Below are 27,887 nucleotides of genomic sequence, written 5' to 3'. Positions count from 1 at the left end.
CACTGTCCATGTCAGCGACGAAGATGTTAAAAAAAATCGGTCCCAACACCGATCCCTGAGGGACACCACTCGTTACTGGTCTCCAGCTGGACATTGAGCCATTGACCACAACTCTGCGTGCGGCCATCCAGCCAGTTCTTTATCCACCGAGTGGTCCATCCATCAAATTGATGTCCCTCCAATTTAGAGACAAGGATGTCGTGTGGGACAGTGTTGAACGCTTTGCACAAGCATTTGTATAGAGGCATCTGAGCCGAGCTCCAAATGAAGCCGGCTCATTGGCTGGAGTGGCTGGGATATCTCTACATTGCTCCAAGCATTTATTATAAGTGCTGGCAACTGACTGGGTGTGTTGGAATGGAATGATGCCCCCCTCCCCCAACACATCTAGTTTAAAGCCTCCTTGACCAGTCTGGCAAGCCTCCTACCAAAACTGCTCTTTCCCTTCTTTATCAGACCAGCTCCACCAGCCCCCACTAGACCTGGCCTACAAACTTGAGTCCCGTGTTCAAGACACCCAAACTCCTGAATATGACACCACCCTTTTAACCAGTTATTAACTTGGCTAATCCTCCTCGCTTTTTTTAGGTTCTCCCCCGTACCCTGGAGAATTGATGAAAAGACTATCTGAACTCCAGAGCCCTTAACCATCTCCCCCAGCGCTCTGTAGTCCTTCTTTATGTTCCACAGGCTACTACTATCTATATCCCTAGCACCCACATGTATCACCAGGAGTGGGTAATAGTCCGTGGGACTTACTAGAGCAGGCAGCCTCTCTGCCACATCCCTGATCCGTGCCCCTGGTAGGCAACACACCTCCCTTGAGACAAGGTCTGGCCGGCAGACGAGTGCTTCTGTCCCTTTCAATGTAGAGTCCCCTACTACTATGACCCGCCGCTTTTTCCTAGCAGCACCAGTAGAGATCTTCTTTACCAGGGCATCAGCCGGCTGTTTCTGGCTCGAGTGCGCTTCCTCATTAGCCCCCTGCAGGACAGCAAAGCGGTTCTGCAGGGTGACAGGGGATTTAGGGGGAAGCCCCTTGCTTTTGGTTGTCCTTTTTCTTCTTTTTTTTGTTGTTTTTTTTTGTCACTAATTCCCAGCTTCCCAGGTTAACAGCCTCCTTCTTTCCTTCATGAGCTAGAGGGGAAGCTCGAGGCCCCTGCACAGTTTGGGCCTGGAGCAAGCATTCCTGCTTCCTCTCAGCTTCCCTGACATCTTGCAGCCTATTAACAGCATCCCGCAGCTCAGCCACCTGCTGCAGGAGGACCTCCACCAGGGAGCACCAAGTGCAGCCCTGCCCATTGTGCACCCTCCCCTCAGGAGACCAGTGCAGGCAATCTCTACACTCACAGCTCTGCACTGCAGCCTCCCCTCTCATCGGTTCTGTCTGGGTGCCTACGCTGGCCACCGCCGGGTCAGCCACAGCAGAGCTCCCAGACCGGGCCCTGATCATACGACGAGTGCTCACCATCCTGCTCGCCTACCCGTGCGACCTGCTGTGCAAACTGCCTCGACACCCTCTGTTTGCTGTGCTCCCTGGGTCAGGTTTTTAACCAGTCAGGGGTGGTGCCGCTGCTTCAGGCTCCGCCCCGTGTGAGTCAGCTGCTCGGGTCAGCGGAGCTGCCGGCTCCTGGGCAGGTCCTGTCGAGGACTTGAGGCTCCCTCGGTGGCTCTTGTCGCTCTGCATTGTGGCTCCTGGACGCTGATCTCCCCCCCCTCCGGTGTTGAAGGTGTCCTCTCTCGAGCTACTCACTTCAGCAATTGACCCAACTGAAGTGCCAGAGAAAGTAATGCTATGGTATAGCCACTGACAATACACCTACATGGCATCAGAACATACAACTCAACTATGCAAGGAGTTTTCACATATGAGAACACTCAGCTAGTGCAGGGTGACAAACTGGTAAATAAAAAAAAAAAAAAAGCTTGAAAAAAAGAGAGTTTAGTTTGTTAGGTTTAAAGGAGCTGAAAATATAGAATAAAGAAACACCTCTGAACAGTAAGATCACAAGGATAACTGAGTTTGCACAATGGGCAAGATCAACCAGGGATAAGGTACAGAACACTAGACCTCTCTTTCTAGTGTATCTGGAAAATTATCTTAAAGTTAGCTGTCTGTAAGAGAATAACGCACCTCTGAATCAACTTTCTGCCCCACATTTACAAGACACTTTCTTATACAAGCCCCTGCAAAACCAGTGTAGAACTGATGACATCTAAGCTACAGTGCAAGAGCCAAAGGCAGAAGACAAATGACTAAGAAAAAGCAGAAGGAAATTAATGACTGCAACAGATAATGCAAGATATATTTCTAGTACTTTTGAATTTGAAAGATATTACTGAAATTTACTCAATGAAAGGCTGGTGAGTTCTCTTCCAAATGGATCCTTTCTGCAAGTAGAAATAATGACAATACTAATAAAGTTATTTCACCATTTGCCCAGACTGCCTGACAACTTCTAAGCTTGTACAAATGGCTCCAGACAGTCTGCCATCCAGTGCACCTCAGCATGCACTGACTAAACATGGTGCTCATGCTCAGATTTCTGTACAACATAACCTGGGTCAAAGTTGAGGGTTCCTGGCATGGAAAGAAGTAGATCAACCATTCACTACTTCTGACACCTTCTCTAAATTCTCTTCTATTACTGGCTACACCATCCACACTCTTAGCTGAAGTCAGCTCTGCTTACATCTTTAAGAGAGGCTGTCTAACACAGCCTGTGGCACTCTTTTGTTTTTTCACCAAAACATATTTCCTGCATATTTATCCTGTCCCTCTCAGAAACCTCCTGTCTACAATGTTGACTTATCTACAAGACTTCACTGATGGAACCACAAGCGTCTTCAACAGGTCCTCAACTCATGCAAATTATAGTCTATCTACACGAATTAGCACTTTGAAAGATTTCTTCCAGTTATAAGCATTGAGGACATACAAAGGTGTGCAACTTACTTTGAGAATACTTGTTAAAATCTCTTTCAGCCTTGGGCCCTACACCTTCCTGAAAGCATAGCTGATAAACTACATGAGAACAAGGCCATCAAATGAAGTATCCCATTCCCAAAACAGTTAGCATTTATGATTCTGAGATGTAGCAACCCTGGGAACAAGTATTAAATAACGTGATTTATACTTCATCCACTGAGAGTAAAGAGGTAATTTACCATTACTGACCAAAGCAGAAACTGAAAAATTATTAGATATCTGGTCTAACCTTTCATATGAGATTAAATACTCAAGTAACAAGATAAAATAATCCCAATAAAATTGAAACATGCTCCTAGCATAAGTCAAATGTAGAAATTCTAGATGACACTTATTTAACGTTGTTCATTCTTCTTGAAGCTCTTAACATACTTAGTCTTAATTCTTGTGACAGGAAGTTTCTCTCTTGGACCAGGGAGCCTGGCTACGTGAAGTGTTAAGAACAGGATAAACCACAAATTCACTTGCTCTTACTCAGTAAGTTGTTATCCTGAGAGAACAATCCAATGATGTAGAAGATGATGCACTTCATATGCAACAGCACAGCCCAGACTCATTCCCTAACACTAAGACTACTTGGAATTTGATATCAGTGGATTGAGTTTCCTGTTTCAGTAAAACACCAGGATTGATAAATCCAATCCTGAATGGAGAAACTCCCAAGACAGGAAGCTACTTTAAGGAATACAACAATCTAATTGACTTTTTTTCTTTGGCTTTATGGAAGGCCTAGATTAGATTACTACTAACAGGATACTTTAACTGACTTCTAAGCAAAACAGACTATACCCCAAAGACTAAGCAAAGCTCAACCTGAAGAACATCTTGTAGATCAAGAACTCTCATCTTCCTGTCTCTCTTTTCCACAATCTACCTGTGTCGAAAATAGCATGTCAAAAATAAGCAGAGAGATGGAAAACTCATACCAGCATTCTCCAAGTTACCTCACTGAGATGGTGCCCTGAGTTCAGCAGTAGCAGTCATTTTTTCTCCTTCTTGGTAGCTGGTGCAGCGCTGTGTTTTTGACTTTCAGCCTGGGAACAGTGCTGATAGCACCAATATTTTTAGTTACTGCTCAAATGTTTGGTCTGGCCAAGGACTTTCTGAGCCTCATGCAATGCCAGGGAGGAGGGGAAGCCGGGAGGAAACAGAGACAGGACACCTGACCCAAACTGACCAAAGAAGTATTCCATACCACAGCACATCATGCCCAGGATGTAACTGAGAGTTACCCAGAAGGGCTAGGGCACTGTGGGGTTGGACGAGGTATCGGTCAGTGCTCGGTCGGGTGGGGTGGGGCAAGTTATCAGTCTGCTGGTGGCGAGCGGTTGTATTCTCTTCCCTTGTTATTTCCTTTATCATTATTATTATCATTGGTGGTAGCAGTAGTGATTTGTGTTATAACTTAGTTACTAAACTGTTCTTATCTCAACCCCTGGGAGTTGCATTCTTTCAATTCTCCTTCTCATCCCTCCAGGAGCAGGGGGAGGGCAAGAAGGGGAGGAGTGAGTGAATGAGCTGCGTGGCTGGGTTTAAACCATGACAGATGGGGATAAGGAACACCAATTCCTTATTGCTGGGAACAGACCAGCTCTTATCTGCCTAAAACAGATTGCTATAGAAAGAAAAGGGTATAGAACCTCCTTTGAAGCATCTGGCATTTTCCATCAGAGCAAGATGTTCCCACATGGTATCTGAACCCATCTAAAAAATATCCATATGTACTGGACTGTGGTTCAGGAACTACGGATCTGCAGAAACATGGCTGGTGAGGAGCAGTCAGTTTGGCAAAAGCTGACAAACCCCAAGTTTCATAACAAAATATGTAAGTCTCCAAACAGCAGATCTCACTAAAAGTCAAAACTAACCAATGTAGGTTCAGAATATATATGAAGACAGATCTCAAAATATCTCAAAGAGCAGACAGCAAAACTGTAGCTGGAAATGCTCCAAACAAGTCAATGTGCCTAAAACACACAAAGCAGACTGGCATATGCACATAGCACAGCAAGCACGGAACTCTGACCTACCTGTCCAAAATGTGCAGGGTATCCCAGCATGTGCATATACAGCAGCTTTGCCACATTTCTGCACCGGTATGTGTTATCTTCCTCTCGGAAAGATGACCGGATAGCAGCACACTCCTTCTGGATCATCTCACGCTCTTCTGCCTGGGTTCTTGCTGTCCGGATGGTCCGGATCAACTCCCGCAGTCTGATAGGGGCTGGCATCCTCTGGGAGAAGAAAGAGACCTGTAACCTTTGTATTGCACCTAAAGGCTTTGTAATGGGCTCACACTTCAGCATATTTTTTTTTCTTTCTTATCCTACAATTAGATAAGTAGAAGAATTAAGAAAACACAGACTGTTTCAGTAGCATGGCTAAAAGTAAACTTGAAACCCAGAGGAATTCACTGTACCCCACAATTGCATTTCCAGAATATAAGAAACAGGAATTGCTATGCTTTGAGCTGTCAGGTGAATGTAACATGACTCCACACCTGAAACAAGCAGAAATGGCATCCTGCAAGGTATGCTTCTCATATTCATATCATCTGCCTCTTTCCAGAAAAGTCAGGCTCCAAAGAGAGTTGATCCCAAAGCCATGACAACTTGGGACAGAAATCCTTCACAAAAAGCAATGTGTTTAAGAATGTGCACAAGATTTCATACAAGTACTTCAAATAACCATACTTCAAAAATCCTGCAAACTTATGCCATACATACTTCCTTCTTAAAGGTATGGAAGTCATCAGAAAAAGCAGATGGAAGAGCAGCCCTAGATGCATGGGTATTTCAGAGAATCTTCTTCTGAAGATCAATCAAGTTGACACCATTCTTATTACATCCCTAACAGCACAATCCTTTCTGAATAAAACAAGCCTGTAGCATTACCATCTGGTGGCACTGGCATGAAAAAGTGTGCAAGAAAAGTGTCTTCTAAATGAACTCCAAGTATTTTCACTTTGCCAGATGGAATACTGATGAAGCCATCTGACCTAGAAAGCAATTTATCCTTCCAAGTATCCTTCAAGGGGAGAATGGCTCTCAAAAGCCAAACTTCAGAATCACGTTCAACAGTTGAACCTTAAGTTCATGGTTGCCAAAGCTGACTTTTTACTTTCTGGGAGATCAGGCTATACAAGCATCTCCACAGTCTCTTTCCACCCACACTAGACTGCAAATATAATTAAGCCATTCTGATAAGAGGTAATGTCACACCAATTTGTAAGTTGCCATGGCAGTCTGCTACAGGTTTTGTCTGGGTCACTGTCTTCCCAGTGACAGTGTCTCATGTATTTTAAGCACTGCCATATCAGAGAAAGTTGAGCATTCAGACGCTGTACTAACTGGCTTGCATGACACCACAGAACAGACAGGCTGGGAAGCATACAGAAGTAGCAAGGAACTTGTTTGCTGCAGAAAAGCGGAGATACACATCCAGTAACAGTGGATTCACTGTAAGACAGCTGAATACAGCTTTGTAGGTCTGGATTAAAAATCTAGCCTCCTACAGAATCCATACATAACGTTAAGTCTTTTCAGTCAAACCATGTAGACCCCTCACGTTCCAGTTACCCATCTTCATACCTAGAAAGTATAAATTTACAGAGACACAAAACATTCCATTTTGAAAATGGAAGATATGTCCTTCCTGCATAAGGAAATTGTGCCTCAAAATGCTGACATATGTAGGATAAGCATTACTGGACACATGAATCCTTAGACTTGGCTCAATCCCCATGTGAAGTTACAACTCTTAATCACATTACAGCAATATGAATAAATTAATGCTTACTATGCATTCAGATGTTGCACTAATAAGCATCACAGAAACAGCCAAGGAGAAGTAAGAAAACCATCTCCAGAAAAACACCTGAACATGCAATAAAGTCTTCGAACAGGGCAGTCATGTTCTTTCCACGCAGCGTGTAATGTTCCTACACTGAAAAATCTTGGCTCAGCATTATATATACATGCTGCACCATGTACCCAAAAGGGTACCAATGGGCTTTCAGTACATTTGCCTTGGATACATAGCAAATTGATCAACTGTGCACCTTGCCTGGTCTCTCAGAGGATCATTCTGTTGTGGGGTTGCTGAAGATCAAAGAATAAGTGCTAATCCCGACCACAACAGTGCACCAGCGGCAATATCACACCAACCGAAACTCCCCGATTCACATTCACAGGCTAATCCGTAGACTGGAGAGTCAAGGACTGAACAGCAGAACCCACTCACCCTTCAATATCCCTATATGGCCAGTGCAAAGTCTAACAGAGAGGGGAGACTAACAGTAGACTAACATGGCCTGAATGAAGTCACACCACCATTGAGTACTGCAGTACAAGACATGCCAGAAATTCAATGTGAACTGGAGTCAAAGGCAGCCAAGTGGGATGTCACAATTGATACTGCCAATGCATTTTTCTCAATTCCTCTGGCAGCAGAGTGCAGGCAACAGTTCGCTTTTACTTGGAGGGGCGTCCAGTACTTGGAACCAACTGCCACAAGGGGTGGAAACATGGCCCTACCATCTGCCAGGGATGGATCCAGAGTGCACTGGAACAGGGGCAAGCTCCAGAACACCGAAAATACATGGATGACATTATCATGTCAGGTGATACAGTGGAAAGCATTTTTGAGAAAGGAAAGAAAATTCAGTCAGCTGATCGGAGCTAGCCTAGCTAGAGCCACAGCCAGCACGCTTCAGCGACCGCGAGGGTCAACGGAGATTAGGAAAATCAGAGGGGATAGCGCAGAGACATCGCGATTCCCGACATCTCCCCATCCCCGAAGCCCCAGCAACCCTTGCGAGAGAGAGGCTGACGTGACGGGGGGCGTTCCCACGGTGACGGTGACCACTCCCCTGCTGCTTGCCTTGAAAAAGCCTTTGAGAGGGCAGCGACCGGTTGCTGCCCACCGGGCGCAGGGAGGAACAAGCAGGTCGTGTTGCTGGTGTCCCAGACTGCGCACCAATATGATTGCCTCCAGAAAGAGAGCTTGCAGTAAGGTGATTACAGCAACTCAGACAGAGACCCCGTCCCAGACCGTGGCTGTTCAGGTCTCTGGGTGCAGGGAGTGCCAGAGCCTGCTGCTGCCGGGGGAGGGAGGACAGCATTCCACCTGTGTGAGGTGTGAGCAGGTAGAAGATCTGCTTAGCCTGGTGGCAAGACTTAAGGAGGAGGTTGAGACGCTGAGGACTATCAGGGAGTGTGAAAGGGAGATTGACTGGTGGAGTAACTCCCTGGCGGGCCAGTCGGAACGGTTCCAGGGAGATACCCCCCAAAAGGGGAAGGACCCCCTGCCTTCTCACACAGAGGGGGATGGACCGAGAAAGCCCCTGCCCTGTAGCTGTTGCGCAGAGGTAGGGGACCAAAAAGATGACGAGGGTTGGAAGCGAGTTCCAGTTCGATGTCGTGGGAAACCCTCCCCCCTTCCTGCCCTGCTTCCCCAGGTGTCCCTCCATAATAGGTTCGAGGCCCTGGATCTTGAAGGAGAGGTAGGTGAGAATGTGGGGCAAGGCCAGCCCACAAGGCCACATAGGAAAAGGGGGTCGACTTTGCACCTCAAGACTGCCTCTGTTAAGAAAGAAAGAAGGGTCATTGTAGTAGGGGATTCCCTTCTGAGAGGAACAGAGGGCCCGATATGCAGAGTTGACCCTCATCATAGGGAAGTGTGGAGTCTGCCTGGAGCCCGGATCAGGGATATCACCAGGGAGCTCCCCAACCTGGTGCACCTGACAGACTACTACCCACTGCTGGTCTTCCAGACAGGTGGGGAGGAAGCTGCTTCCCGCAGTCTGAGGGGGATGAAGAAAGACTACAGGGCCTTGGGGCGGATGGTGAAAGAGTCTGGGGCTCAAGTGATCTTCTCCTCTCTCCTTCCATCTTCCACTGATGATGTGGGGAGGAATGGGAAGATTCAGTTCATGAACAATTGGCTTCGAGACTGGTGCTACAGGTAGGGCTTTGGATTCTTTGATAACAGCTGGTTTTATAGGGCACCAGTCTGGACAATGACAAGTGAGAAAGGTTTGTCTCACAGAGGCAAAAGGATGCTGGGGCACGAATTAGCAGGGCTCATTTGGAGAGCTTTAAACTAGATTCGAAGGGGGATGGGCTTGTAGCTGGGCTTGCCCCAGTGGGGCAGCACTCCAGAATTAATGAAGACTGGGAGGCCTCCTATAATCCTAGGGTGAAATCGGTGTGCTCAGCTCGCTCCCTGAAATGTCTGTACACCAATGCGCGCAGCATGGGAAATAAGCAGGAGGAGTTGGAAACCTGTGTTAAGTCAGGAGACTATGATCTGGTGGCAATTACAGAGAGGTGGTGGGACAGCTCACATGACTGGAATATAGTCATGGAGGGCTATGTGCTTTTCAGGAAAGACAGGCCAGCCAGGAAGGGTGGTGGGGTTGCTCTTTATGTGCGGGAGGAACTACAATGCACCGAGTTCTGTCCAGGGACAGATGATGAGCGAGTTGAGAGTCTGTGGGTGACAATTAAGGGGCAGGCTGGCAGGGGGGATACTGTTGTAGGTGTCTGTTACAGACCACCAGATCAGGGTGAGGAAGTTGACAAGGCCTTCTACAGGCAGCTGAGAGCGGCCTCACAGTCACAGGCTGTGGTCGTCGTGGGGGATTTTAACTTCCCTGATGTTTGCTGGAAGGACCACTTAGCAACCCAGCCACAGTCCAGGAGGTTCCTCAGGTGTATGGATGATAACTTCCTCCTGCAAATGGTGGATGAGCCAACCAGGAGAGGAGCGCTGCTGGATCTCATCCTCACTAACAAGGAGGGTCTGGTTGAAGCAGTAAGGGCTGAGGGCTGCCTTGGTTGCAGCAACCACGAGATGGTGGGGTTCAGGATCTTGTGTGGTAGGACTAGTAGAATACCAAGTAGAATTGCAACCCTGGACTTTAGCAGGGCAAACTTTGGCCTTTTCAAGCAATTGCTAGGGGAAATCCCATGGGCAAGGCTGCTTGAAGGTAAAGGGGCCCAAGATAGTTGGTTGACATTCAAGGACTGCTTTTTCCGTGCTCAAGATCGGAGCATCCCGACACGTAGGAAGTCAAGGAAAAGGGCCAAGAGACCTGCGTGGCTAAATAGGGAATTGCTGGGTATGCTCAAGTGGAAGAGGAGAGTTTACAGGTCATGGAAGGAGGGGCTGGCCACTTGGGAGGAATATAAGGCTGCTGCTAGAGGATGTAGGAAGGCAGCTAGGAGGACTAAGGCATCCTTAGAATTAAATCTGGCAAGAAGGGTCAAGGACAGAAGAAAGAGCTTTTTCAAATACATGGCAGATAAAACTAACACCAGAGGCAATGTAGGCCCACTGATGAACGGGATGGGTGCCCTGGTGACAGAAGATACAGAGATGGCAGAGTTACTGAATGCCTTCTTTGTCTCTGTCTACTCTGCTGCAGGCAGTCCTGAAGAGCCCTGTACCCCTGAGACCTTAGATGAAGTCAGGTCAACGGAGTGGTTTACCTTAGTCGATGAGGAATGGGCTAGAGATCAGTTGAGCAATCTGGACATCCATAAATCCATGGGTCCAGATGGGATGCACCCGCGGGTGCTGAGGGAACTGGCGGAAGTCATTGCTAGACCACTCTCCATCATCTTTACCAAGTCTTGGGAAATGGGAGAGGTGCCCGAGGACTGGAGGAAAGCAAATGTCACTCCAGTCTTCAAAAAGGGCAAGAAGGAGGACCCAGGTAACTATAGACTGGTCAGCCTCACCTCCATCCCTGGGAAAGTGATGGAACACCTTATCCTTGGTGCCATCTTAAGGCATATCAAGGATAAGAGGGTTATGAGGGGCAGTCAACATGGCTTCACCAAGGGGAAATCATGTTTGACCAATCTCTTAGCCTTTTATGAGGAAATAACATGGTGGATGGATGATGGCAGAGCGGTGGATGTGGTCTACCTTGACTTCAGCAAAGCATTTGACACAGTCTCCCACAGCATCCTCACAGCTAAATTGAGGAAGTGTGGACTGGATGATCAGGTAGTGAGGTGGACTGTGAACTGGCTGAAGGAGAGAAGGCAGAGAGTTGTAGTCTATGGGGCTGAGTCTAGTTGGAGGCCTGTAACTAGTGGAGTGCCTCAAGGGTCAGTACTGGGACCAGTATTATTTAATATATTCATCAATGATTTAGATGAGGGAATTGAGTGTACTATCAGCAAGTTTGCTGATGACACTAAGCTGGGAGGAGTGGCTGACATGCCAGAAGGCTGTGCTGCCATCCAGCGAGACATGGACAGGCTGGAGAGTTGGGCAGGGAATAACTTGATGAAATATAACAAGGGAAAGTGTAGAGTCCTGCATCTGGGCAGGAACAACCCCAGGTTCCAGTATAGGTTGGGGAACGACCTGTTAGAGAGCAGTGTAGGGGAGAGGGACCTGGGGGTCCTAGTGGACGACAGGATGACCATGAGCCAACACTGTGCCCTTGTGGCTAAGAAGGCCAATGGCATCCTGGGGTGTATTAGAAGGGGGGTGGTTAGTAGATCGAGAGAGGTCCTCCTTCCCCTCTACTCTGCCCTGGTGAGACCGCATCTGGAATATTGTGTCCAGTTCTGGGCCCCTCAGTTCAAGAAGGAGAGGGACCTGCTGGAGAGAGTCCAGCGCAGGGCAACTAAGATGATTAAGGGAGTGGAGCATTTCCCTTATGAGGAAAGACTGAGGGAGCTGGGTCTCTATAGTTTGGAGAAGAGGAGACTGAGGGGTGACCTTATAAGTGTCTATAAATATATAAAGGGGGAGTGTCACGAGGATGAAGCCAGGCTCTACTCAGTGGCAAACAATGATAGGACAAGGGGTAATGGGTACAAACTGGAACACAAGAGGTTCCACTTAAACTTGAGAAGAAACTTCTTCACAGTGAGGGTGACAGAACACTGGAACAGGCTGCCCAGGGAGGTTGTGGAGTCTCCTTCCCTGGAGACATTCAAAACCCGCCTGGACACATTCCTGTGTAACATTATCTAGGTGTTCCTGCTCCTGCAGGGGGATTGGACTAGATGATCTTTCGAGGTCCCTTCCAATCTCTAGCATACTGTGATACTGTGAAAATAATCCAAATCCTTCTGAAGGCAGGTTTTGCCATTGTCATGGCTTAAGCACAGCCCAGAACCATGCAGCTGCTCGCTCACTCCCCCCCTTCTACCCCTACTCCCAGAGGGATGGGGAGGAGAAAAGAAAGAATGTAACTCCCATGGGTTGAGATAAGAACAGTCCATTAACTAAGGCATAACACAAAACCACTACGGCTACCACCAATAATAATAATAAGGGAAATAACAAGGGAAGAGAATACAGCTTCTCACCACCTGCCAACCGATACCCAGCCCAACCCAAGCAGTGATTTGCCCTTCTGGGTAATTGCCCACAGTTTATATACTGGGCATGATGTGCTGTGGTATGGAATACTTCTTTGGTCAGTTTGGGTCAGGTGTCCTGTCTCTGCTTTCTCCCGGCTACCCCTCCTCCCTGGCAGAGCATAAGACTCAGAAAGTGCTTGGTCAGAATAAACATTACTGAGCAACAACTAGAAACATCAGTATTATCAGCCCTGTTCCCAGTCCAAAAGTCAAAATCACAGCACTGCACCAGCTACTAAGAAGGAGAAAAATGACTGCTACTGCTGCACCCAGGACAGCCATCAACCACAGTAAGGTCAAGGGACCTGCACAGGAGATACCATTATTGGGAAAAAATCAGCAAGACACATATCACTAGATACCTACATATGTGATCAACAAGATGACAGCAATATCTCCACCAGCTAAAAAAGCTTGTGCTTCTTTATTACGTGATGTGGAGGTCTGGAGAATGCACAACCCAAATTACAGTCTAATTGTAAGCCCTATCTATCATGTGACCCAGAAGAAGAATGATTTCAAATGGGGCCCTGAGCAACAACAAGCCTTTGAGCAAATTAAACAAGAGATAGTTCATGCAGTAGCCCCTGGACCAGTCCAGACCAGGACAGATACGAAACACATGCTCTACACTGCAGCCAGGAAGAACGGTCCTACCTGGAGCCTCTAGCACAAAGCTTCAGGGGAGACACGAGGTCAACCCCTCTGCTTTTGAAGTCAGGGATACAGAGGACCAAAGACAGCTACACGCCCACTGAAAAGGAGATGCTGGCAGCCTATGAAGGGGTTCAAGCTGCTTCAGAAGTGATTGGCACTGAAGCACAGATCCCCCTGGCACCCCAGTTGCCTGTGATGTCCTGGATGTTCAAAGGCAGGGTCCCATCTACACGTAATGCAACCAATGCCACAAAGAGTAAGTGGGCTGCACTAAATACACAACGAGCACAAATAGGAAATCCCAGTTTTCCAAGAATTCCAGAAGTCATCATGGACTGGCCATGGACTTTGGAACATCACCAGAGCAGCAGGTGATACATGCTGAAGAGGCCCTACCCTATAATGAACTGACAGAAAGTGAAAAGCAATATGACTTGTCCTGCTGTATTGTGGGAAAGCATCAGACGGAAGGCAACTGTATGGAGTCCCTGACGACAAGTTGCAGAAACTGCTGAAGGAAAGGGTGAAATGAGTCACTTTGCAGAGGGGAAAGCCATCCAGCTGGTCTTGGACATTCCTGAACAAGAAAAGTGGCCAGCAGTTTACACTGACTCATGGATGGTGGCATATGCCCTGTGGAGGAGGTTGCAACAATGGAAGCAGAGCAACTGGCAACACAGAGGTAAACCCACCTTGCTGCTGCACTGTGGCAAGATACCACTGCCCAGGTGCAGAACCTGGTGGTGAAGGTACGCCACGTAGATAGATGCCCATGTACCCAAGAGTCGGGCCACTGAAGAACACCAGAACAAGCAACAAGTGGATAAAGCTGCTAAGATTGAAGTGGCTTAGATGGATTTAGATTGGCAAAATAAGGGTGAATTATTTTTGGCCCAGTGGGCCCATGACACTTCAGGCCATCAGGGCAGAGATGCAACATACAGATGGGCTCATGATCGAGGGGTTTATTTAACAATGGACACTACTGCCTAGACCATTCACAACTGTGAAACTTGTGCTGCAATTAAACAAGCCAAACAGTTAAAGCCTCTTTGGTATGGAGGACGATGGCTGAAGTACAAATATGGGGAGGCCTGGCAGATTAACTACATCACACTCCCACCAAAGCAAGCGCAATGTGCTTACCATGGTGGAAGCAACCACCGAATGGCTGGAAACATACGATGTGCCCCATGCCACTGCCCAGAACACTATCTGGGGCCTTGAGAAACAAGTTTTTAGTGACAAGGAACCCCAGACAGAACTGAGTCAGACAACGGGACTCATATCTAGATCATCCTTATAGACACCTGGACCAAAGAGCATGGCACTGAGAGGGTATGATGCGTGGGTAGGCTCCACAACTCGTTAAAGTTGTAAAATAGGTATGCTTTTTATTCAGTTCTGAGTCTCACGGGGGATAACTCCTCCAAAAGCACCTCAGCCTTGCTTCCCCTTTACATTTATCCTCTAAAGTTATACATATGCATGAGGTTGCACAACACGCCTATACATATTCATGTCCTATTCCCGCTTCGTATTATAATGACCTAAGAAGTCCTTTGTGCCTGCGCAGTGCCTCCTAGTGGTCGTGAGCGTGGGTCTCAAGATGAAGTAAATGAGTCTTCCTCGAGCCTGAATTTTTCACCTCTGGTCGTTATGCATGCTCTCTGGAGGCTTGGTCTTTGTCCAAAGCACAGAGCCAATTTCAGCCGGCCTAAGTGTCCAAAGGACTGGAATTAAGTTACGGTCCCTACTTCTTAACAATAGCTATGTCCTTATATCTAGTTCTAGCATACACGGAGGTGTCCAAAGGACAGGAATCAAGACACGGTCCCTACTTCTTGACAATAGCTATGTCCTTATATCTTGTCCTAGCATAATCATGAGTGAGCAATGATATTGTTAAGCAAGTGTCCTGATCCATCCCCTTGTACACTGCAAGTACGATAAGCATGAGCAAGCAGTAACATTGTTAAGTATGCGGTTTGACCTATCCCCTTGTACATTGCAAATACCATGTACGATAAGCATGAGCAAGCAGTAACGTTGTTAAGCAAGTGGCTCAACCCTAGCCCCCCCTGTACATTTGTTAATCCTTTGCATCAGGTATATCACATCCCCTACCATGCACCAGCCTCTGGGAAAATCTAACAGTACAACGGGCTGTTAAAGACTACACTGAGAGCAGTGGGTGGTGGGACTTGCCAACAGTGGGATACACATTTACCAAAGGCCACATTGTTGGTCAACACTAGGGGATCTGCCAACAGGGCTGGCCCAGCTCAATCAGAACTTTTATATACTGTAGAGAGGGATAAAGTTCCTGTGGTGCACATAAAGAATTTGCTGGGGAAGACAGTCTGGGTTATTCCTGCTTCAGGTGAAGGCAAACCCACTTGTGGGACTGCTTTTGCTCAGGGACTTGGATATACTTGGTGGATAATATGGGAGGATGGGGAACTCCAGTGTATGCCTCAAGGGGATTTAATCTTGGGGGTAACCAGCCAGTGACCTCATTTATATGCTGCTGCCTGCTCTATAACACTTAAATAGCCCATCAGCTATGTGATAAACACATAAATGCACTGGCTTTTGCAAATCATAGGTGTGGTTATGTGGATATAACTGTAGGAGTTTACAATAACAGAAACAAAACTCCCTAAAGACACAAGAATAGACAACAAGTTAAAAAGGGACAGAACTCTTGAGCAAAACGGAGTCGCATAGCAAAAGAATTTGTAAAGGTAAAAGGGGGGAGGGACTTGATATGAGGAAAGCTAGTGCCTGGAAAACATGGACTTAAAGCACTTTTTAGCTTAACTTAGGTTGTAGAAAGAGAACAGTGTTTATGTTGCAAGTCTCTGGAATGTAGTGGCCCCACTAAACATGAGTTAATTGTTTCACACTAGTCTTCTAAAGTACCTTTAGCTTTAAAGAACAATGTTTATGTTGTAAGTCTGTGGTGAGATAACAGGATTTAGTGGCCCCACTAAACATAAATAAGTTATTTCACACCATCCTTCCACTTATCAGTTAGTTTAGAGATAGAGCCTCCCAAACATCTGCTAGCTTGGGATACTCCTTGACTGTCCATCCTGCAAGAAATTTTACAGGAAGGTCACACTGTTTTAAATCTTTGCTAGTTATCAGAAGAATTACAGATATGGCTGGTTTCATCTAGTTGTGTGATTACTGGGGCACCCAACTGTGCCAAAAGTGAAAAGTACACTGTGAGGAAGACTGCTTACTTCATCTTGAAAACCCCTACTCACAAGAGGAAGACTTCATCCTCAAGACCCCTGCCCACAACCACAGCAGAGCAGTGCGCAGACGCCAAAGGGAGGGGACTTATAAGTTCCAGGAGTTAGTTATAATATTCCCTGCCTATACACGGGAATTATGAATATGTATGTGACTAATGCAATAGTGAAAGTATATAAAGCTGTAAGAAATACCAATCACTTGCGCCTCTGGCTACGGTCATGCGCCCAGCGCTGTTGCTTTTGCTTTATTGACTTTGTCCCTCAATAAAACCTTGTTATCTTGTTTAGAGGAGTGAGTTCTTATTTCACAGCTAGATGTCCATCTCCACCACTCTGGCCTTTGAAAATGAGAGATGTGCTGTCATGATCATGAGCAGAAAACAAAGTCATGGGAAAAGCCAGCAGCAGCAGAACTGTCCTCAGGTCACCAGCGACTGACCCTGTCTTTCCTCCAATCATCACTCCAACAAAGAAGGAACTTTGATGAAACCAGACATGCTCAGCAGTGGCCAGATGAGTTCAGCAGTGTCTTCAACAGGCAACATTCAAACACTACACACCATCTCTCCTGCCCTCAGACTGTTACAACAGATGGAGCCTGACTTAACAGACTGGATGAATTCAGCAACTTTATAGGTATTGGTCCATGGACTAAGGAATGATATCTCTCTCTTTGTGTGTGGATATATATATATACACACACACATACACATATACACACACACACATACATACATGAGACAAAAAGCAATGGTATATTGAAAAATACAGGATCTGAGCAGGACGTGAATGATATCAAGTAAGGGTTGAATTCTGCTCTGGATTCAGCTACAACAGTTATTTTTCTCCTTCTTAGTAGCTGGTGCAGTGCACTGTTTTCGACTTTAATCTGAAAACAATGCTGATGACACACTGATGTTTTCAGTTGTTGCTAAGTAACGCTAACCCAAATCAAGGACTTTTCAGTTTCATGCTCTGCCAGTGAGGAGGGACACAGGAAGCTGGGAGGAAGCAGAGACAGGACACCTGACCCAAACTAGCTAAAGGGGCATCCTGTACCACAGCATGTCATGCCTAGTATAGAAAATGGGAGGAGTTACCTGGAAGGCCCAGATTGCTGCTCAGGTCAGGCTGGGTATTGGCCAGCAGGTGGTGAGCAACTGTATTGTGCATCATTTGTGCTTACTGTTTTCTTTTCCTTTTCCCCTTTTAGTTTTATATTCTCTCTCCTTGTTATTCCCCTTACCATTATTATTATTGGTGGTAGCAGTAGTGGTTTTGTATTATACCTTAGTTACTGGACTGTTCTTACCTCAACCCGTGGGATTTACATTCTTTCAATTCTCCTCCCCTTCCCTCTGGGAGTGGGGGGGGCAGAGGGAGGGTGAGCGAGTGAGTGGCTCCGCGGTTCTGAGTTACCAGCTGGGCTTAAACCACAATACTGCATATGAGGAAGCCTATAGTTAGATGAAGTCTTTAAACTGCAATAGGGTAGGATACAACCCCCTCTCAAATTCTATAAAACCATATAACATCTGCTTAAGTTCATGTTTCTATTTTGCATCTGTCATATTGGAAGTCGTCTCAATCTCCAAGAAAAGCTATTCTTAACTAATACAAGTTGACCCCCATATACACCAAAAACATGCCCTGCCAACCCTTCACTGTCCTAACTGAGCAGTCAAAGGCAGCAGAAAGTAGATCAGAAATGGCATACCCAGGTCTGATCAAAGCTCCACTTTCTCCAGTACCCCATTACCTGACCACAGCAGATGCCTAGGGAAGAGCATAAGAACAGGTCAAGCATGTAGCAGTAATTCCTCATAATCGTCTTGCAGTCTTCAACAATTTGTGGCCCAAGAGCTTCCAAAGCCAGAAATAAAAGACACTCCGGTTTTATCTGAAACCCAGGTAAATTTCTAGAATCAACTATATTCTGCAGGACACAACTTGAGTTCCACACAGCTTCACTGCATGACATATGGAGACCCAGCTACTTCTTCCAGTCTGCATTGCCAATTACTTGTTTCCATTGATGCTCCCAATTATTCTACACTCTTCCATTTGTTATCCTTCCCAGTACAAAAAACAGTCTCACATCCAAGCCCTTCCATGACTGATTTCCTTCGTTGCCTTCTCTGTGTTCTTTCTTAAGGGGGAGAGAAGCAATATGCTGCACCCAATAGCTAAGAGGTAAATGTGCCACTGATTTATTTGTATAAAATGTCTTTTATTTTGGTCCCTATTATTTTCCTAAAAATTGTTTGGGGATCAGATTGCTACAAAGTGCTCTGTTTGTGTTTTTCACATAACAGATGTCCTTGGTTCAGCAGTAGCACTCATTTTTCTCCTTCTTAGTGGCAGGTGCAGTGCCATGATTTTGACTTTCAGCCTGGGAACAGGGCTGATAACACTGATGTTTTCATTTGTTGCTAAGTAATGTTTACTCTGACCAAGGACTTCCTGAGCCTCATGCTCTGCCAGGGAGTAGGGGAAGCCAGGAGGAAGCAGACAGGACACCTGACCCAAACTAGACAAAGAGGTATTCCATACCACAGCACATCATGCCCAGTAGATAAACTGGGGATAGTTACCTGGACGTGAGATCACTGCTTGGGTTGGGCTGGGTATCGGTCGGCAGGTGGTGAGCAGCTGTATTCTCTTCCCTTCTTATTTCCCTTGTCATTATTAATATTGGTGGCAGCAGTAGCGGTTTTGTGTTATACTTTAGTTACTGGACTGCTCTTATCTCAACCTGTGGCAGTTACATTCTTTCAATTTGCCTCCCCATCCCTCCAGGAGTGGGGGGATGTCCTGGGTTTAGCAGTAGCAGTCAATTTTTCTCTTTCTTGGTAGCTGGTGCAGCGTTGTGTTTTGACTCTCAGCCTGGGAACAGTGCTGATAATACCCATGTTTTCAGTTGTTGCTAAGTAATGTTTACCCTGACCAAGGACTTTGTGAGGCTCATGCTCTGCCAGGGAGGAGGGGAAGCCATGAGGAAGCAGAGACAGGACACCTGACACAAGCTAGCCAAAGAAATATTCCATACCACAGCACATCATGCCCAGGGTGGGGGGTAACTGGGAGTTACCTGGAAGGACACGGGGTCTTCTGGTTTGGACTCGTTTTCCAGCGGGTGGTATTGTATTCTCTTCCCTTGTTATTTTCTCTTATCATTGTTGTCGTTAGTGGTAGCAGTGGCGATTTGTGTTATACATTGTTTGTTGGACTGTTCTTGTCTCAACCTGTGGGAGTTGCACTCCTTCGATTCTCCTCCCCATCCCTCCAGAAGCAGGGAAGGGGAGAGCCCCCGGGGGGGGGGTGCCTCAATTGCTTCCAGCCCAGCACCACTCACTGGGAGTGAGTGAACAAGCTGTCTGGCTAGGGTTTAAACCATGACAGGGGAGGAAGGGGGGGAGGGTTAGCGAGTGGCTGCATGGTTCTGGGTTGCTGACTGGGCTTAAACCACGACATAGTAATTAACCCAAAAATCTCTTTTGTGTGCTTAAAGCCCTTAACTTTTAAGCCTTGACTCACCTAGTACACACACATATCACATAGTTCTGAACTGACTTCCATAAGCCACGCTACTGTTGGGAAGTTTAAAAAAATAAGTAAATAAATAAAAGCACCACTGCAGGAATATTCCTCTGCAGCCGATGAGTAACATTTTCACAATGACTAAGATTTTCCGCGCACAGGCTCATGCAGAAAGAAGTGGTTCCAGCCCTTCCTTTGCTCTAACACTGGCATTCCTGGGATGGTGTCCAGGTTGCCTCATGTGGCACATCTGAACACCAGCTTACTGTTTTACTCCCAAGCAGAGTCGTCTTGAGACACCTCAGTTTGGCTTGTGCAGACATGAAGGCAGCAGCGAGAACACAGCTTTGGGAGACCCAAGGGGGAGTGGGAAAGAGAAGAAGCATTCCCTCCAGCAGTAAACTACACTTACACCATTGTTCTGCACCCTAGTTAACTGATGTTGAACTTTAATGTTCCTGAGAAGATAGGCAGTAGTTATTACAAGTTAAAACCATAACTGACTTTCTTAAAGACAGAATTCTTCAGAAACTTTTTGAAATACCAATACATAGTCTGCAAACAAAACAAAGTTTGGCAGTAACTTGCTTTGATATCACAAGTCCTTTTGCTCCCATTCTATATTTGAAGAGTTTTTAAACTGCTGAACACTGATATCTTCAGCCCATGACTTGTACAATCACACTGCTTTCTTGCCATAGGACCAAAGCATGCTGCAAGTATGCTCACAGAGGGCTTCAGCAGGTTAAGTTTGGCACTGGGCAACAGAAAGGACAGACTGCTGTTCTAGGTTCATCAGTAGCAGTCGTTTTTTTCTCCTTCTTAGTAGCTGGTGCAGCACTGTGTTTTTGACTTTCAGCCTGGGAACAGCGCTGATAACACCAATGTTTTTAGTTACTGCTCAAATGTTTAGTGTGACCAAGGACTTTCTGAGCCTCATGCTCTGCCAGGGAGGAGGGGAAGCCAGGAGGAAGCAGAGACAGGATGCCTGACCCAAACTAGCCAAAGAGGTATTCCATAAAACAGCACATCATGCCCAGTATATAAACTGGGGGCAGTTACCCAGAAGGGCTAGATCACTGCTCAGTTGTGCCGGCTATCGGTTGGCCAGTGGTGTTGTATTCTCTTCCCTTGTTATTCCCCTTACTATTATTACTGGCGGTAGCAGTAGTGGTTTGTTATACCTTAGTTACTGGACTGTTCTTCTCTCAACCTGCGGGAGTTGCACTCCTTCGATTCTCCTCCCCGTCCCTCTGGGAGCTCGGGGGGGGGGGGGGGGGGAAGTAGACTGCATGCTTCTGATTTACAGCTGAGCTTAAACCATGACAACTGCCTAAATAGTTTTAATCAATAGGGAAAACCACATTGAACAAAGTTACCATACAGCTTTTTATGAACATTTATTTTTCATCCTTCACCGGTTCTCAGGCAGGACTTCCCACCTCACTGAGAAGGCAGGTAAAATGGAAACAAACATTGAAAACCTAATATGATTTCACCCAAACATCATTCAAGCACTGAATAAAAGGAACAGTCTATATTTACAAATGTCCTTGCATAAATAAACAATCAGCAAGCCAGCTTGTAACCACAACCACTGGAAAACAAGTAGAAACTAGCATTTTGGAAAATGCAAAGAATTAAGGACTTCTAATCAGATGATAGCCAAATTATTAAGCTACCTCCTAGTTTCATCTGTGTAACACACCAACATGCAGTTACTACAGACATAGTCCAATCTGAACTACTTCTTAAGAGCAACTGTATCTTACACACACTTCCTGCCTGATAAGGAGAGAACAAATTAGAACTGCTGAGGACTAAAGGCAAAAGACAAAGCTATGATTTATTTTCCAACATTCAGAACTTCCATCCTTGTACTGCAACTCCATGCTCCATTTCCTTTTTAGTTTCTATTAAATCATTCAGTTTTATTTAAAAATAAAAAACAATCCACACACACAAAAAAACAAACAAAAAAAAAACAACAAACCCAAAAACACACCCAAAACCTTTGAATTCTTCCCATAAAAAAATAAAAAAAATCACATGTCTATATAAAATACTTATCACCTATTCACTGACTTTGTCATCTGTGATTTTACAGCCTATCTACCCCTCAGCCAGCTCCCTTTCTAAGCAGTAGAGTCCTACTCCAATTTCTATGGAGCCATGGAACAATTCCTTCAGATTGCTTTGTACCTCTCAGAATTCCACTATATAAAAAGTATTCAAGCAACGGATGCACCAAGAGTTCACATAGATTTTTCTTTTCTCTGCACTTAGAAAGTTAGAAGTGTTTAAATTCACTCTGCCCATTTGGCTGCTGGGGAACTGACATTTCTAGTAAAGATCTTACAGATAGCTCTAAGACCTCATGCTTGAGTGACAAAGCCTTTCCCTGTGTATTTATCTTAACAGTTATCTTAATGGCTTTTCAGGTAGGCACTGCTCTGCATTTACTGACAAGGAATGCATTTTACCATCTTATTGCATACTTCCTTAGTATCACAAAATCCTTCCACAGCTTTAGGATGAAACTATCACCTCACTAATCACTCCTCCAGAGTTCATTAGGAACACACTGACTGGCAGTTTCACAGAACACCTTTCCATAACCACCTCCTACTACAAAAGCAGACAGATTTTCTGTCATTGTCTGGACACTTTTCTTTCTTCCTTGGTTATTAACTTGCAATAAGAACTCTCTTGAAAAAAACTGTGCTGTAAAAACCTTTGGTTAGAAGCTCTGTCAAGATTTCTGACAAATCCAAGTGTTTTATAATCTAGACAACCTGCATCCATTTCCTAGGAACTTGTCAAGAACCATGCAGTTCCTGGGTCCTCTCTTGGAGAGTCCTTTAAAAAAAAAAAAAAAAAAAAAAAAAAGCATCACACAAACTACCACTTATTCTTATTGTAAATAAAGCATTCATTAAGATAGCTACATACCAGATTTACAAGTTGAACAGTTTTGCATTCCTTCAGAGATATTGTGAACTTCACTTCCTATTGGCAATTTAATACTAATTTTACCTATTTGTTCCAAGAGTTGGTCTTATGACATTACAGTTTGAGAGTATTTATCAGATTGCAACATGAGTTTTTCCATATAAAGCACTGATGTAAATAAAGTGGATATTTATTTTTGCTATGAATTTGTTTTCTTCACACACTGGTTATCAGTCATCCTTCTAGCATATGTCTCTGCTATGTATCATATTCTTATACTGGGCAACAAAATAGAATCCTATCCAGGCACATGGTATTTTGGTGTCACTAGAACACTAAAAAAAAAAAAAAAAACCAGAAAAATGCATCTCATCCATACTCAGGTACTAAGGAATTATGAACACCAGTTGAGAAGAATAAGGACAAGAAAGTAGATCAAGAAGCTTGCTTAGGAACACAAACACCCCATCCCCAAGAACTTCAAACAAATATTAAGTAGTTCTTCTTTTTTACTGGATCTCTCAGACACTTAGTCACATCTGAAAGGCAGTCAGACACAACTTCCACATAACCACCAGGAAATCAGTTCTCAGAATACCTCATGGTCTCAGTTCCCACCTATACAGTACAGATAATACCAGCCTCTCTGGGATTCTGCAGGCATAAAAGCTTAAGTGACCTGCTACTGCAGCAACTATCCCAAGCAGCAGCCTGGTGAAACAAATACAGTCAGCTTTGCTACACCCCGCAGAATGGCTTCCTACTACAGTTATCTGCAGAAAACATACACCTGGAAGAGCCACTTGTTGCTCACAAATACTTTAATTGTAGCTCTTAGCTCCCTGACTACATCAGGTGGCAAGCATCAAGATGGTATTGAGACAGGGCTACTGAGAAAATAACAGAACTGGGGGAGACCAAGCCAGCAGGGACTACTCAGGCAGAAACTACTACTTCTATAAAAATACAGCTAAATATGCAGCTCAGGCATCTGAATGAACAACAGATTACTGATGAGAGTAAAAACAAAAACAATACAAAAGAATTACAAAAGCAAAACACAAATAGGATTAAACAATTCAGAGCTCAGAAGACTTAAAACACTTAAATTATATAGTCAAAATTAGATGATCACTTGTCTTAAAATGGGACATAATTTTGAAATTCACACTCTGAACCATGTGAAACCTTAACAAAAGTCAGTTTCAGGTGAAAACCACAAAGTTATCAGACAGCAAACTGCCATGAAGAATTAAATTTTACAGACTTTCTATATTATAGAAATGCATTTCACTGCACAAGATGATGAACAGAAAGATAACAACCATATTGTCTAGTAATAGCAGACCTGAAGTTTAACTTCAGCTGGCTAAATGCTGCTTAGAACTTCCTTCAAAGTAGCAAGCCTTGATCTTCATGACTAGTGAAGATTTTTCCCCCCAATACAGGCAAATGTATTTATTCTTTGCATATTAAAATAAATTACAAGGCAATTTTTCAAAGTAGTTACCACTTCCCTTATTTTATTTCCAGCAGCAGTTTCACTCTGCTAACAACAAGCTCTAGACATCAGGGATGATCCCTGAACACCAGTTAATATTTACAGTGTCAGGTAGGACTGAATCAAGAGCTCTTCCACCTTATCAAGTCTGTCTTTCCCTTCTCTCTGAAAGAGTTAGTTACCAGACTCAGATTAGTTCCACCAGTACAGGTGGCTAGTGTCTAAATTCTAATTAAAAAATTAAAAAAAAATACAAAAAAAAATTCCAGCTTTTTTCAGAAAAAAAGTCTCTGGACTGCTTGAAAGGCAGCATTAGCTCAGTGATTCTCTTCCTTCTACTATTAGTTCTTCCCCTGAACCAATTAAAAAAAAAAAAGCCTTCTAAACCACTATTTTCACCCCTTTTATGGTCTTTTACTACTTAAGCTTGTTGTGTTTCAAAGTTAAAAGACTTAATTCAGCATACCATTATGCCAAAAGTATTTAAGTATAGAACCTTACTAATAATCTCGCTTAGAATACAATCATATTCAAATATGAACGTTCATCAAATAACTTTTTATATCTTGTCCTGGGCACAATGGGCTGTTAAAAACTACACTGAGAGCAATGGGTGGGGGAACTTTCAAGCATTGGGATACACACTTACCAAAGGCCACCTGGCTGGTCAACACCAGAGGATCTGCCAACAGGGCCGGCCCAGCCCAGTCAGAACTTTTACATATTGTAGAGGGGGACAAAGTTCCCGTGGTGCATATGAAGAATTTGCTGGGGAAGACAGTCTGGGTTATTCCTGCGTCAGGTAAAGGCAAACCCACTCGTGGGATTGCTTTTGCTCAGGGACCTGGATATACTTGGTGGGTAATGCAGGAAGATGGGGAAGTCCGATGTATACCTCAAGGGGATTTGATTTTAGGGGAAAACAGCCAGTGAACAAAATTGTATGCTGTTGCCTGCTGTGTAATGCTTTTATAGCCCATCAACTAGATGTCTCCAGGTCACCAGCGACTGGCCCTGACTTCCCTCCAGCCATCATCCCAACAGAGAATGAACTTTGAACATCATGGACCGAATGGACTCGGCAGCATTATAGGGATTGGTCCATGCACTAAGAAAATGATTTTTTCCTCTTGGTCTGTATGTATATGGATGTATATATATGGGAGAGCGATGGTGTATTGAAAATGTGGGATCTGAGCACGACGTGAATGGTATGGAATAAGGGGTGGATAATGTCCTGGGTTCAGCAGTAGCAGTCATGTTTTTCCTTTGTGTTAACTGGTGCAGTGCTGTGTTTTGACTTCTAGCTTGAGAACAGTGTTGGTGAAGCCGATGTTTTCAGTTGTTGCTAAGTGATGTTTACCCTGACCAAGGACTTTGTGAGGCTCATGCTCTGCCAGGGAGGAGGGGAGGCTGTGAGGAAGCAGGGACGGGGCGCCTGACCCGGGCTAGCCAGGGAGGTATTCCATATCACAGCACGTCATGGCCAGGGTGAGGGGTAACTGGGAGTTACCCGGAAGGACAGGGGCTTCCAGGTGGAACTCGCTTTCTTGGCCGGTGGTATCATATTCTCTTCCCTTGTTATTTTCCCTTATCATTGTTTTAGCTGATAGTAGCGGTGGTGATTTGTTGCTGGACTGTTCTTGTCTCAACCCGTAGGAGTTGCACTCTCTCGATCCTCCTCCCTGTTCCTCCGGGAGCGGGGAAGGGGAGAGCCCCGGTGCGGGGGGGGGGGGAGACGGACACGGACCTCGATTGTTGTCAGCTCAGCACCACTCACTGGGAGTGAGTGAACAAGTTACCTGACTGGGTTTAAACCACGACATATCTACAAGAAGCACCTAATACTACCAAAACCCACATGCAAAATGCTCATGCACTTCAACCAAGTTATATTTCACGACCAGGAATTGCAGCATAAAGAAAAAACAAATTACTATCCTTAAACATGTAACTGAGTTGAGATCCTCCCCTCTGTAAACTATTCAGAAATGTTGGCTTGTGTCTAAAACACCCCAAACAACCAACAACAAACCAAGTAAACAGAACTTCAACAATCACTCTTCCACTGTATTAATGAAAAGAGAAAAAGCTGATTAACTTGTTTAGAACAAGATATCAAATTAGCAGATGTTTTAAAATTCCATTATCATTTAGCCTTGAATTCTTGAAACATTAAGACATAAACCCCATCAAGGCACACAGAATTATTCACAGAAGAGCTTTACTGTTTGGGGAACTGTCTGAATTTTTAACTCAATAAGTTACATACCCAGTTATAGCTTTTCCTGTAAACAGTATTTCTGGATTTGATTCACCCTAGAGAGCAACCCAAGACTGAGGAAGCATTCATTTCAAATACATCTGAACTACACAGCTTCAGTTGCTCCACCCCAGTGCGTGCACAGGTAATCACATTCCTTGGTTGAAAACAGCATTTGAGAAGTTACACAATTAAAGCCTGACCCAACTCCCAACCGAAACCAGTAGCAGAACGCCCCTACTTGCTTCAGCATACCTCAATCAGGCCTCCTGTACACAAAAGCAGATGATGTCTGGACTACATGAAAGGAATAACTGCAATAGTTATCTACAAAATACCAAGGGATTCAACTCCAAACCATCAGTGGGCTTCACGCTTTATCAAAAAAAAAAAAAAAAAAAAAAGCAAACCACCCCAAAGAAAACCAACAAAAAACCCCACACCACAGTAAAACCAGAAATACACACTGCAGATAAGAGATAAAGCTGTGAACAAAAGAAGAGATATTGGTGTATGATCTAGTATTATCAATATTTACACAAAAAAAAAACCAGAGTAAACACCTAAGCAAGGAGCACCACCATCACCAAGAAGGGCAAAGGCAACACAAAAGAGCCGAGAGAAAAAGCAACCAAGCATATAACATTCCAAGCAGAAAAATAGTCTTTCTTAGAAAAAGCTATGCAATACAACTGGGAACTAGAAAGTAATATCAGAAAATAAAAAAAAAGGCACCAGAGAGCTTTAAACTACAGTCTCACAGAAGAAGTGATGGCCCAATTTTTCCAGTTTCAGTTAAAACCCCAGAGTATTCAGGAAGCAAGCCACCATGCCGTTCAAAAGCTGAGAGGACAAGAACCAGGTTAGTGACAGAGGATATTGCATTGTTCTTCTCTAAAGACCTATGAGTCGAGCAGATCCTATTAGCCTGCCAAATTGATCAGAGTCCTACCTCTCTCCTCTCTTGGCTTCCTAGTGCTGCAGCCCCATTGTCATGGTTTAAGCCCAGCCAGTAACAGTCACGCAGCCGCCTGCTCACTCCCCCCTTCTTCCTCCCTCTGCTCCCAGAGGGATGGGGACAGCACTGCACCAGCTACTAAGAAGGAGAAAAAAAATAAAAGACTGAGACTGCTACAGCTGAATCCAGGACACCAACAAAAGCAGTCAGTGAGAAAAGACAAGCACTTCTAATGAGGTTCCCACTCCCACGAGCAATACGTGTACACCAAACTTCTGCTGAACTGGCTTCAAAAGATGCACTGAGCTTGCAACTGTTAAAAACATTAACCTCAACATGTACCGGGGGGGAATTCCCTTTCTTTAGAAG

General features: G+C 44.9%; 1 protein-coding gene across 4 annotated transcripts in view; it reads right to left on the bottom strand.

Moving 5' to 3' along the window:
- The window catches only part of LOC133283326 (AP-1 complex subunit gamma-1-like), a 101,713-nt gene that overhangs the window by 69,613 nt on the left and 4,213 nt on the right, over positions 1-27,887 (bottom strand). For all 4 annotated transcript variants that reach the window (XM_061480013.1, XM_061480015.1, XM_061480016.1 and 1 more), the window contains exon 2: positions 5,020-5,223. In XM_061480013.1, coding sequence (XP_061335997.1) covers positions 5,020-5,220 — 201 coding nt within the window. In that variant the 5' untranslated portion in view covers positions 5,221-5,223. The remainder of the gene's footprint in view (positions 1-5,019; positions 5,224-27,887) is intronic.

Source organism: Pezoporus flaviventris, unplaced genomic scaffold, assembly GCF_033815535.1.
Source record: "Pezoporus flaviventris isolate CSIRO_AGI_PZ_B2104156 unplaced genomic scaffold, CSIRO_AGI_Pfla_v1 ptg000164l, whole genome shotgun sequence".
NCBI classification, from domain to species: Eukaryota; Metazoa; Chordata; class Aves; order Psittaciformes; family Psittacidae; genus Pezoporus; species Pezoporus flaviventris.
Note: the sequence above shows the minus strand (reverse complement) of the source record. Positions and strands in the feature narration are given on the sequence as shown.